The following is a 12,988-nucleotide window of genomic DNA, read 5'->3' on the forward strand; positions in this document are numbered from 1 at the left end:
ATTATCCGTCGTTAACCACACCCGCCTTTTCCAATGCCGATACTAAACACGGGGTAGAGCATTTCATTCCCACGGTTGGCCCGTCAGTTTTTGCCCGCGCTCGTCGCCTCGACGCGGCAAAATTGGCAATGGCGAAAGGGGAGTTCGCGACGATAGAGCGCTTGGGCATCGTGAGGCGTTCCAACAGCCCGTGGGCTTCACCATTACACATGGTGCCCAAAAGTGACGGTTCTTGGCGGCCGTGCGGTGATTTTCGTCGGCTGAATAACATAACCACACATGACCGTTACCCCATCCCGCACATTCAAGATTTTTCCGCACGTTTGGCCGGCGCCGTGATCTTTTCAAAAGTAGATGTAGTTCGCGGTTATCACCAGGTGCCGGTACGGGCGGAGGATGTGCCCAAAACAGCGGTGATTACCCCCTTTGGCCTCTTTGAATTTCTCCGCATGCCTTTTGGCCTGAAGGGGGCGGCACAGACCTTCCAAAGACTGATGGACTCAGTCTTGCGAGGTCTTGATTTTGTATTTGTCTATCTAGACGACATCCTTGTGGCCAGCCCTTCACCGGAGGAACACCTGTCGCACTTAACCGAAGTTTTCAAGCGCCTTGATTCGCACGGCCTTATAGTCAACCCTGTTAAGTGCCAATTTGGTCTGTCCAAGATCGATGTCTTGGGGCATCGCATTTCTCCACAGGGCGCCATCCCCTTACCCGCCAAAGTATGTCCCACCCCTTTGTTCGTGACGTCACGCCATGACGTCTTGCCTTGCTCGAGAATCAAAACAATGGCTTCAGATTCGGAGATGTTTTCTTGTTACTCATCCAGTTATGAATATGATTCAAATAGTTCTGAAGAGGAAAGCATAAATGTTTGCAAATGATTCAAGGAGTCCTCCCATATCAATTCGAGCCGCCAATGACAGCAATGTAGCACCCAGAAAATGCAGAAGATTGCGCCCAAGCTCCGTTGGAAATGGGCTGAGTTGTCTGCTGGGAATTTGGGAATCAAATAGTAGTCTCGTTGCAACACACAACGATTCACCATGGCGTTATTTATGTGTTTTCCTTCTAATTTCGCCATCAACACGAAGTTTTCAGACCAAACAAAGTACCCAAAATGCATTGTGTGTCGCTTTCTCGGTCTGGGGCGGTCCAAACGTGACGTCACATGGGGATCGTCATCTACTCAAAAACAAGACTTAGTGAATATTCAGCACAAGTCTTAGAACGTAAACTATAGCTATATGCTGTGGAATCTTTGTAAAATACGCTCAGTCAAAGTCATTTGAAGTGATTTTATAAATTATGGACATAACTTGTCTGGAGGCGTCGGTTGTCCTTTCATGCTTTAGGTTTAGTATTTCCGGCCCAAACACTCCCTCCAAATGCTACTGGCCCCGGCCCCTCTGTCAAATTTTAGAACCCAATGCGGCCCGCGAGTCAAAAAGTTTGCCCACCCCTGTCCTAGACCGATGACTTTTTGTTAGCTCCAACCAAAGTTCCCTCTAATTTTTTATGTCACGCAAGCTCCCTGAGCATGTGGCGTCACACGTGTGTATGATTTTGAAGTGCGCCTTTCAACCCTTTCATGTCTTTCAATTCCTTGATCTCCTTGATGTGCGTCTCACCCTGACGCATAGCACACGCGTGAAAATGGTATAAAAGGAGCTGTCGCGGGACAGAGAGATTGGGCGAACCACTGGGCAGAATCATCTCAGACTCAAAGTGATTAGCTCGACTCCACGCCGCAATCAAGCTCTGCGCGTCACCTGCCTGGGAGATCTGACAACGAACCTACTTACAAATAAAGAGAAACATCAAACTCTTTAAGCACTCTTTAAGCACCACGGTGAGCAACATCAGATGTGTACTAGTGATGTGTCGTTCGCGAGCGAGCCGGTTTCTAGAGCCGGATCTCTGAAGTGAACAAAGAGAGCCGGTTCCTAACTGAGGAGCCATTTGGGATGAGAGAGCCGGATCTTTCTAGTGAGCCGAGCCAAAAGAACCGCCTCTCTAAAAAGAGCCGGAATTCCCATCACTAATGAGTACGGTGTGGCTACACGACAGTTTCACGCCAGTATCACGGCGCATATGGGCAGGGCACATTCGCACCGTTCTGCTCCGATTGGCTGCGTCACGTACGTAAATTGTTCGGCATTATTGGCTGGACACCTGTCACTCATTGAGTTACATTGCAAAATGTGCGCTGCATAGATGTTCGTGTGCGCTGCGCTGCATAGATGTTCTTGTGCGCCGAGTATGTGCAAACTGTGCGCGATTGCGCACGCGCGCAGTTTAGAGTGAACGTTGGCTCCAACCGTGTCTCTGTCCCCGAGGCAAAGTCCACCAGGACTGTGCTAGTTAACGCCCAAGACCCCATCACCAACCCATCTGTAAGTACGAAAGATTTGCGCGAGTTGATTGCTATTGCAGTTTAAATTAGCGATGGAAACGTGTTATGTTCCTTCACTCCAAATTACGACTGCGGTAAAGACGGCCTCCATATGGAAAATTGAAGTCAAGTGAGCCGCCACTCTGGTTGTCATTACTGTGCATTACGGTAATCTGCCACCAACAAGCGGCGTTGGACATCTTCAAAATAAAAACTGGCAATACATGCTCGTCAGTGTTTTGTGTCAAAAGAAATAAAATATGTAAAATGTGTAATTGCGCGGCTGCCGGGTAGCATTACGTTCATACAAGAAGAATAAGAACTCCAAGAACAGCGCCATGAAGCGTTCTCAAGTGGCGATAGAATACAAGGCCTCTTAAAACTAGCTATCTCCACTTGAGAACGCTTCTTGGCACTCTTCTGAGAGTTTTTATTACTTCTAGCTGAACGTGGTGTTACCTGCCACCTAAGAAATTTTATATTTATTTCTTCCAGTCCAAACCACTGACGTCCATGCAGTTGTTCAATTGTATTTTGAAGGCGGCGAACGCCGCTCGCTGGTGGCAGCCTACTGTAATGCAGTGTTGACACTACGGTGCAGATAAGAGAGCTCACACTGCACTTATTGAGTACTAAGCATGCTCATGTATTCACCCGCTCCAAGTATGGAGTGAAATCCATTTTGCCCCATCTGCTTTAAGATACACCAAATGAAGATTTTTAAAGATCAATATGAGTGGATAAATTCACAAGATGGGACAGAGGCTATTGTGTTTTAATGTCAATTTATGCATGTTTTTATCAGTGATTTATGTTCAATTTCCATCTATCTTCTGTTACAAATAAGATACTCTATCTTCCCTTTCTGAGGTTACAACAGGGGAAAGAGAAGCAACGAAGTATCTCACGGAGCTTCAGTTGCATGAAAGACGAACAGACTTCAAAGACAACCGTTTGAGGAAAACGGCCGAACAAGAGGGCAACATACTAAAAAGAACACGGAAACATGACACTTAAAATGAACTTTATTTACATGTCCACAAATCAATTAAGCAGGGCAGAATACCAAACAAACAGCCTTTTCTAGAAACTAGAGTAACACAAGCCATACATGCAGGACAGAACGCTTCTCTCAGTGTAAGTGAAGGCGCCACACAGAGGTCAATGTGTCCCGGACAACCGCACAGCACTCATGCAGATGAAATGGATGATGCCGTATTATCTGTGCATCTCCCAGCTTCATTCGCCCCTGCTTCGTGTTACACAAACAACAACCAAGAGGACCCGATGTCCACATGTTACTATAACCAAGATGGGACCACCATTTCGCAAAGAGGGACAGAGGACGTGAGTGATATTGAGATAAACGGGTCTTATTACCTTTCCCAGGGCATTCCTGTTGACTCTCCTTGCTCCATATCAAAAAGTGAAGATTTGGATGGCTGTTGGGCAGGTGGCCATGTAGCAGAGCTAGACAGTCCAACATATTTCATGTGGCAAGGGGACAGCGATGGCGAAGGAAATGTTGATGCTGATGGGGCCAGTCAGGATGAAAGGCATTTTGTGTGCCCACGTGCATTCCAGATATTAATGGATGGATCAGCAGATACTCTGGTTGGTATACTTATTCACATTTTTGGCCTTAAATTCACTTCACAATCCTTAAGCATGGACTTATCATATGCTGTCTTTTTAGATACACGAGGGCAATGTGAAATATGACAAATCAACTGTTGGGTGCCAGCAAAGACTCAGCCTACCCTACATCACCATGCATGAGAAGTACCATGAAGGCACGTTGCAGCTTTTGTCAGACCTCGTACATCCTGGTTACTGTCTTCCCAAGGATCTCATATCCCACGTGCTAAGTGGCATCCTGCTAGACTCGCAGTGTCCACAGCATCTTTGTGTGCAGGCCTGGAATCTGCTGATGAGGACACAAAGGTAAGAGAGCCAACGACACCTGGGGCGAATGATAGTCTGTCCAAAGAAAGGGGCTCTATCTTATATCATATTATGACATTCCAATATTCTTATTCATGGATTGAAATCACGTATTGATTGTAGACACCACCTGGTGGATAAAAAGACAGTGCCTTGGAACTGGGAGATGTTGACTGCAGTCATGTCCACTCAGGTACTCAACACTGGCAAATTTATCAATTTATCACTTCAAGCTTGCTCGTATAGTTAAACACGGTACTTCGTCTGACACCGGTCTATTCCCAGTTTGTTCATATTGTAAACTACTTTGCTCACGAGTTGATCAATTAATAATGTCGAAAATAAAGGTGCAGAAGGAGTCTGATGTCCAAATCTTGATGACATTTAAGGAGTGTACAAGCTTTCAATTTTCAGATGTTCTTATGCTTGCCCTTTTTCATCAGGATGAAAAAGAGAAGCATCGCCCTGAGGTTGTGCGCATGCTCCTTGAGTATATTGTCCAGACTTTGGAGGATGACTTCTCTCACAAAAAGTCCACGTCTCAACTCCATCACTCAATCGCAAGAGCTGCGTTGTCATGCAATCAGCACTTCGCACAAGTACAGTGAGTTTGGTATCTAGGACCTGACAGGCTTATCTTGGGGAGAAAACAGGCGCTTTAGCTCACAAAATTTTAACTCTACCAACATTAAATTCGCGAGAACATAATCTTGGCATACAAACTAGTTTTCGGCGGACGAACCAAACCACACAGTTTTCGGCGGATGAACACCGAACCGCACGGTCGAGCAGTGCCGTGGTGGCTGGTTTTCCAGACCCCCTTTGAGTGCAGACGTGGAGTACTTTTGCTTTTATGGTACTGATGGAGAATAAGAATTTATCATGTTTAAAAGTGCCATGCTTTGCTGACCAACTAAACAATGGGCCCACAGTCAAAGCGCAGATGGCCACAGTAAATCTGAGTGAAACAGACATGGCAAGGTGAACTGTCGTCTCCATCTAGATTCTAGAAGGTCTGGCCTTGCACAGAATTTAGGGCTTGAGATACTCCTTTTTCACCAAAGTTATTTACGGCTTAAACATCCTGCACAAGCGCTAGATTACAAATTTATCAGTTCATGGAAAAGACAACCAATTAAAATGTCTATGTTTTACTGCTTGCAGCTGTTGGTGCTCAGAACGCCCAGAGGCGTGGCATTATAATCAAGAAAACCATGTTTTACTAATATTTCACTTTAATTTACATATACTCTCAATAAATAGCTTGGCAGAGAGGCGCAGAATTCAGACGTATGTCATTTGATGACTGCGTCTCCTGCCGGCAGTGGGGACAATCTTTCTGGTTCCGAGTCTCTGTCCACGGTGTCTGACTGTCATATCTCTGACAGGGACCGAAAAAAAAAAACCACCACATGCTAGTGTTAAGCCGAAGAGGAAACAAAAGAAAATTACGGTCGAGCAGAAGAAGGAGATCATCAAAAAACACGAACGAGGTGTGCGTTTGTGTGACTTAGTGTTCCAGTACCAGTATGCTATTGACCATTGCTACGTGTGGCTAAGGCTGTTTCTGTGTTGTCTAAGAACCGGTCTCAGGCAATAGAAGTGGTTGAAAAACTTCTGTTGATTTGGATTAACAAAAAGTAGTTAGCAGGGGACATTGTGTGTGAGGGTATTATCGCCGAAAAAACACGGCAACTTCACTCGGATATCATCAAGAGGCAACTACATCAACAACCATCACTAAGCTAAATAAAATGAATTTATTATACAGTACAGTTTATTTCTTTAATTACAATACAATAGCACATTAATTATACATAAAATAATGTATATTTTGTGTAGTTTTAAAGCAAAACTGACGCCTCCGGACAAGTTGTCAGTAATTTGTAAAATCACTTCAAATGATTTCTACTGAGCGTATTTTACAAAGATTCCACCGCATGTAGCTAGATTTTATGTTTTAAGACTTGCGCTGAATATTCAGGAAGTCTTGTTTTTGAGTTGATGACGATCCTCACGTGATGTCACGTTTGGAACGCCCCTGACCGAGAAAGCGACACACAATGCATTTTGCGGTAGTTTGTTTGGTCTGAAAACTTCGTGTTGATGGCGAAATTAGAAGGAAAACACATAACGCGATGGTTAATTGTTGTCTTGCACCAAGACAACTATTTGATATTCTCTGACACAAATTCCTAGTAGACAAATCAGCCCATTTCCAACAGAGCTTGGGCACCATCTTCTGCATTTTCTGGGTGCTACATTGCTGTCATTGACAGCTCGAATTGATATGGGAGGACTCCTTTAATTGATTGCAAACATTTATGCCTTCCTCTTCAGAACTATTTGAATCATATTCATAACTGGATGAGTAACAAAGCATCTTCTCAGAATCTGAAGCCATTGCTTTGATTCTCGAGCAAGGCAAGACATCGTGGCATGACGTCACGACTTTCTGAAAATCCCCAATTCTCAGCTCAATTTGTTGCATTGTTGCATTTTTATTGGTGTTTTGCAGTTGACTAAAAATATCAGCCTGCGTGTTTTGGGTATTTTAGATGCTATAAAACGTTTTTCTGATGTCAGTTAGAAAACAAAAAAGTGATGTCGGTTGTCCGTTAAGCTCACATCATTTGAATAAATTGGTAATGATTGTATCAGAAAGTTGCCACAAAGGGTCAGTGTTGTTGTCAGGTAAAACCTTTATTTAATTATATATTTTTAACAAAATAATAATACAGGCTGACTGAACAATCCAAATTGTCCCTAGGTGTGAGTAGAAGCGTGAATGGTTATTTGTTTCTGTGTGCCCTGCGATTGGGTGTCAACCAGTTCAGGGTGTCCCCCGCCTCATGCCTGAAGACAGATGGGATAAGCACCAGGACCCGTCGCGACCCTACTAGTGAGGATAAAGCGGTCCGGAAAACAAAGGAATGAATGAATAATACAGATGTTGCAAAAAAATACATTTCCTTTATATACAGTAAAGTCTCGTTATATCGATATTCTCGGGAGTCGGAAAAAATATCAATATAACCGGACTATCGATATATCCGGATCGGATATATCGATATATGCGGCATGTAAATTTTCTCCATGCGTTCATAGAAATAGTATCGTAATAAGCAGTACTATCGATATAAAAAGACTTTACTGTATTTCCATAACATTCAAGGGAGCGGTGGCCATAGAAGAAAATACACAGGCAGAAAACAAAGCAGATGTTTGCAAATGCTATCTTTTGAAACAACTAAGAAGAAAATGAGTCTGCTCTCGTGAAGGTGTACATCAATCAGTTAACTGAGAGACTGGTATCACTGTATTTGGACAATTTTAAATTCGATTTTGATTAATTTCGATTGAATTGTTCATAATTTTTTCATATTTATCAAAATAGATGTTGATTCATTGGCAATTCCGCAGTGACTATACTTTTACGCAAGTCATTCTGTGGATGTTATTTAAATTAATGTAAGAAATTGTCTTGATTGAGCCTTGTTTTTGGCAACTGTGCTAACCTGTGGTCAATGATGTTGGTCTTTCAGGGATGTCATTAAGTGGTTGTTTTCGGCGATTATGAAATCGGTTGAAAGTGAAGCGAGTAATGAAGCCGCCAGAGAAAAAGATGAGCATATCAGGTAATGCCCGCATATTTTATGACCACGAATGTGACAAGAACAACCACGAGTATTAAGTATGAAATGCTTTTTTCCACTTTCTACCCAATGAAGACTAACCTTTTGTAACACTGCAGAATCGTGTTCATTCTCCAGAGGATGTTATGTCTGGCTTTAGAAGTTGATCATTCCCCTGCCCTAAGCGCATCTAGGTTGTCACAAGAGCTTTTTTCCACACTCATTAACATCGAGCATCTGCGAGCACACAGGTGAGCTTGAGAGAAGATTGAATACCATAGCGAACCGGTACACCACCAAGAAAATGTTTCTGTTCTCCTGCCACACAATTTCCCTCTATTCCTAAGTGTTTCTTTCTACCAAAATGGCACCCAGGCTCCTGCTACTGGACAGCTTGCAGAATCACCTGCTCAAATGGAAGCTGCTGGAACATCTCCTGGAACAAGCGTGCCCACTGAAAATGACTACGCCCATGTCACTCAGTCGCTTGTTGCACTTCTTGGAAAACTGCACAATGGCTGCAGACCCAATGGTGAATACTGCACGAGTCACTAAGTATTATCACAATTAATACATTGATAACTAAATGTTATGCCAGGAGGTGGCATGGTGGTCGATTGGTTAACACGTCACCATCACAGTACATGGGTTCGATTCCGGTTCCTGGCCTTCGTGTCTGGAGTTAGCCTGTTCTTCCTGCGCGGCTTTTCTCCATGTAGTCCTGTTTCCTCCCGCATTACAAAAACATTCACAATAGGGGAACTGCATACTCTATGTTGTCTCACGATATGATTGAGCATATGAACAGTTGTTAGTCTGTGCGTGCCTCGTGATTGGCTGGCAATCAGTCCAAAGTGTGGCGCCACAGATAACTACAGCAAGGGGGTGCAATTGATGAACCCACAACTGAATGTGTCATTTTGATCCCCAGGATGGTGGTGAACGTTGGAAGAAATGGGAGGAGTTAGTTCAACACCTGTGGATGTTGTTCTTCAGCTACAACACAACAATGAAAGGTGAGATTTTTGTTTTTTTTAACAATCATTTTCTTCCCTTATTTAATACATCATGATTCAATATTATATTTTGCATTTTTGTACTTAGGTTTGACTAAAAATGTACTCAAGGTAGAAAAATAGTTCTTCACTTGCATGATTTGTTAACTCATTCACTACCAGACGTGCAAAAATGTGTCCACTCAAGTGCCAGGGTTTGTGTCAATTTCATTGAAATTTACGGACCCGCAGAATACTGACTTTTAGGACTACATGAACATTCAATGCAGAAAAAGAGTTCATTCCTTAGTTAAATGGGTCTGGAGTAACATGAGGTGCAAGTGGTGGCGGCTGTACAAAAGGCAAATGCTGCCCCTTCGTGGAAGGGAAAAAACATTGCCAGAGGTCTGACCAGCGCTTTATCAGCACCCCCTGCAAGAAAAAAACAAAACCCGAACAAATTCGGGAATGGCGCTCCACGTCATATTTTCAATTCTCGAATAAATTCGGGGATGGCAGTGAATGAGTTAAGATGTTTGTAGTTGTCTATTCAACACAGTACTATTCTTGTCATATTCTGTTTTATTCATTCATGCATTTATTTATTTATTCATTTGTTTATTTATTTGTTTTTAATTATTTGTTTATTTATTGCAAGTTTGCATTGTCCTGAAAGACTGACCGCAGTACTATTTTAATATCTGATTTTATTTTATTTGTTTATTTGTCTGTCTGTTTATTTATTTATTTATGTATTCATTTATTTATCCAATCATTCATTTATTAATTAATTTATTTGTTCATTTTGTTATTTGTTTATGTGTTCATTTACTTGTCTATTTATTTATGTATTTATTTTTTTGTCTATTTATTTATTTATTGCACGTTTGCATTGTCCTGAAATACACTGACCACTGTGCATTATCCCTGCCGAGGAGAAAATGTTCCAATAACGTTAAGATAGCTTTTGCACCAGTAGTTACCCTGGTAAATAAAGATGTATTGTTGACCTCTACACTGTCCACGTCATTTCTAGGATATCCCTACAGCTCTGTCAGCAAGGACATAAGCCGGCCGGTCTGCTTGGTCTACAAGACCGATGATATGCTAACAAAGTCGGCCATTTGTAAATCTGTGGAGGCCTTCCTGTCCAGATCCCAGGCAGACATCGGCCAAGCCTTGCCGCCTCACGTGGAAGAGTCCCTCACTTATTTACAAGACTTCCTGTTTGATGTCTGTAAATGTTAAATGTGTGTGTGTGTGTGTGTGTGTGTGTGTGTGTGTGTGTGTGTGTGTGTGTGTGTGTGTGTGTGTGTGTGTGTGTGTGTGTGTGTGTGTGTGTGTGTGTGTGTGTGTGTGTGTGTGTGTGTGTGTGTGTGTGTATATATATATTTTATCATTACAAACAACGAATAACGGTTTGCTCTTTTAAATAAGTGAAAAGATTAATTTTGTATTTATCTTAATCGATTAATTATGATATTTGTTCATGACGACAAAGTGTTCATTTATGAACATTTCTGGCTGCCATTGTTTTGTTAGATCGGCGATATGAATTACAAAAAACAATAACATTGTTTTTTAGGCTTTTGTGTAAATGTTCAAACATTCTTTTTTTCCCCATATTTCTGGATACTGTATTTTCTGGTGTATAAGGCGCAAGTACATGAACTATGTTTTCCCACGAATAAGCTTTAATTTGTCGATTTTTTTTTTTTTTTTTTTTTAATGACAGTTTGAATCATGAAAATAATTTCAAGATCTCTTGAAGCACACTTATTTTGACCTGTATATGATTACCGTATTTTCCGGTGCATAAGGTGCCCCCAAAATGAATGGTTATTTTCGAACTTTTTGAATAAATAAGGCGCACTGGACTATCAGGCGCACCTTCAATGAATGAAAAAGAAATGTCCAAATATAATGTATAAAGGTTTTCCAAATGTAAGGCACACCACATTATAAGACGCTACATTAGAGGCTGGTGTTACACACTACTTCTCCAGAGGGAATCGGAGTCGGTGGCTGCTGACAGTAGTTGCGAGACGTGTTTTGGCTCAATATTACTTAACACACAAGGCGCACCTGCATATAAGGCGCAGTGTCATCTTTTGAATAAAAGCAAGGCTTTTGGGTTGGCTTATATACGGTACATTGTTTTGGTTAAATTGAGTGTAAAAATGACAGCGATACTGAGCTCCTTCCAATCATCCATTTACACCATGTCACACTTTAAAGTTGTGGGAGAGCTGCTCTAAAAATACTAAACAAAAAAAGGTTTGGAAACAGGCCTTTTATGACAAACTACAGCACGACAGTGATTAGCACGGCAAAGATCCTGACACTCTCAGACAAACTCAAGATACTGTAGTTAGTTAGGCATTTAGATCACTTCTCCTGTCATCAAGTATTTTTTAATATAAATATTGGAAATGATGTTTGGTTTAATGTACAATCCCAAACTGTACATGACAAATTTTGAACATGGTAAAATTAATTTACACACATCATGTATAAGTGATTTTGGTGACTGTGATAAATGGCCCAATCAATTAAAATCATGCAACTCTTTCATCTTATCAGTTCTACCTAGGCAGCAAAATTATTAGCCTGACCCAGCTGTGGGCCACACACACGCACACACACAACACATGCACTCAGCCCTCATACCTCAATTAATGACGACGCTGCAGTATTTTTCAACAGTGTTTTACGTAGGTTTGTTCTTGCTTGCATTTTTTTGTTTCGCCCTACATTTAATGACATCAGCATTGTAAATGTTATGACAGACAATGACTTATTGTCCATGTTAAATATTCATGCTGGTGTAAAGGTAATACGGGTACTTTATCCTTGTTTCAAAATAAAAAGTAATCAAATTGATTCAACTGTAACTATTGACAAGTTATAAAATGTAATTATGGAGATTCCTTCTGTAAATGATATGTACTGTCTATGAAGAAACGTACATTTTTTTCTTTCTAACTTTCATTTTGTGAGTATTTTTATTTTTGTTGAAAATGTCGAGTTGTCCCAATCTTGTAAAATATCGCTGACCCTGGTTAGTGTAGCAACCTTACAAAAATAAAATGCGTAATTCGTTACCGCTTAATCTAACCTTGCACTGTTACATGTTTTTGTACCTCCCACACTGTCTTAAAATGATTTGGGTGGTAACAAAAGAACCTCCAAATAAATAATAGGTAAACTCCAGGATTATTTGAGCCAAAGTGGACTGCATGGGAGAAGACCAAGAAGGACTCAGTGTTTCTTGAATCTTTGCAAGGTAAAATGAAATCTCGAGACTCTGAAGTTATTCGAGATAAATGTGCTGCCCGGTGTCAGAAAGCTTTGTTCGTCTGTCGCAGGTCCCGGTTTTGACTCTTGTACAGTAATGGGATAATAACCTAAAACAGGGTAATTGCTACAACCTACATGTATGATGTGAGGGAAACAAATGCACTCCCACCCCGCAGTTTCTATGACAAACAAATGCACCCCCGCACACGAATTGCCCAGTGTGAAAGTTTGGTGGTGCCCCGTGCAATCTTGCCTGTACTGTATTTAAAAGTGCTGACATAACAAACTACCACGAAGTCACATGGAGACCGTTTCCACTGCTTGAGACGAGAAGGAGGCTGCGTCTTGACAACTGCACTCGGCAATCACCAAGCGAGCCTCTCCTGTTGAGGTGCAAAAATACGAAGACGCTGCTCTTGTAGAGAACTGTTTTTGCCTCACACCGTGTCCGAACTCTGGGAGGGGTGCTCTATTTTTAATACTTTTGGAAACTCAATTCATATTACATACTTGTCGATTATTTTGTTGTTGTTATTCAATCAAATGTGCCAGGATTGTTGCCAACGTTATTTTGTATGGTGTGTCAAGTTTCATTTTCAATTAGCAGGGACTCATCTTGCACCCACATGTGAGTACAGCATGTGTATGAAAGCCACCAATCAATAATTAAGACAAGGACCAAACACCACCTTTGACAAGTTCACTAAACTGAGGGTTAT

General features: G+C 41.7%; 1 protein-coding gene across 3 annotated transcripts; it reads left to right on the forward strand.

The window, feature by feature from the left end:
• Positions 1-435: 435 nt before the first annotated feature.
• On the forward strand, positions 436-11,852 carry simc1 (SUMO interacting motifs containing 1). Of its 3 annotated transcripts, none has more exons than XM_089023034.1 (10): positions 436-2,396; positions 3,266-4,009; positions 4,092-4,339; positions 4,463-4,532; positions 4,783-4,943; positions 7,885-7,977; positions 8,094-8,225; positions 8,350-8,506; positions 8,906-8,990; positions 10,006-11,852. In XM_089023034.1, exons 2-10 carry the CDS (start codon positions 3,560-3,562, stop codon positions 10,215-10,217), a joined length of 1,608 nt encoding a protein of 535 aa, XP_088879160.1. In that variant the 5' UTR covers positions 436-2,396; positions 3,266-3,559; the 3' UTR covers positions 10,218-11,852. The 3 variants fall into 3 exon arrangements, with proteins under 3 accessions (XP_088879160.1, XP_088879168.1, XP_088879175.1); XM_089023042.1 differs by having other exon boundaries at positions 437-2,396; positions 3,785-4,009; XM_089023049.1 differs by lacking the exon at positions 436-2,396 and having other exon boundaries at positions 3,415-3,532; positions 3,633-4,009.
• The last annotated feature ends 1,136 nt before the right edge of the window (positions 11,853-12,988 follow it).

Source organism: Hippocampus bargibanti, linkage group LG02 (genome assembly GCF_051943395.1).
Source record: "Hippocampus bargibanti isolate YZ-2025 linkage group LG02, ASM5194339v1, whole genome shotgun sequence".
NCBI lineage: Eukaryota > Metazoa > Chordata > Actinopteri > Syngnathiformes > Syngnathidae > Hippocampus > Hippocampus bargibanti.

Coding starts and splice junctions, on each gene's coding strand:
- simc1 (XM_089023034.1), top strand. CDS start 3,560: ATGTGTCCCGGACAACCGCACAGCACTCATGCAGATGAAATGGATGAT. Junction 7,978..8,093: donor GAAAAAGATGAGCATATCAG/GTAATGCCCGCA, acceptor GTAACACTGCAG/AATCGTGTTCATTCTCCAGA. Junction 8,226..8,349: donor GAGCATCTGCGAGCACACAG/GTGAGCTTGAGA, acceptor AATGGCACCCAG/GCTCCTGCTACTGGACAGCT.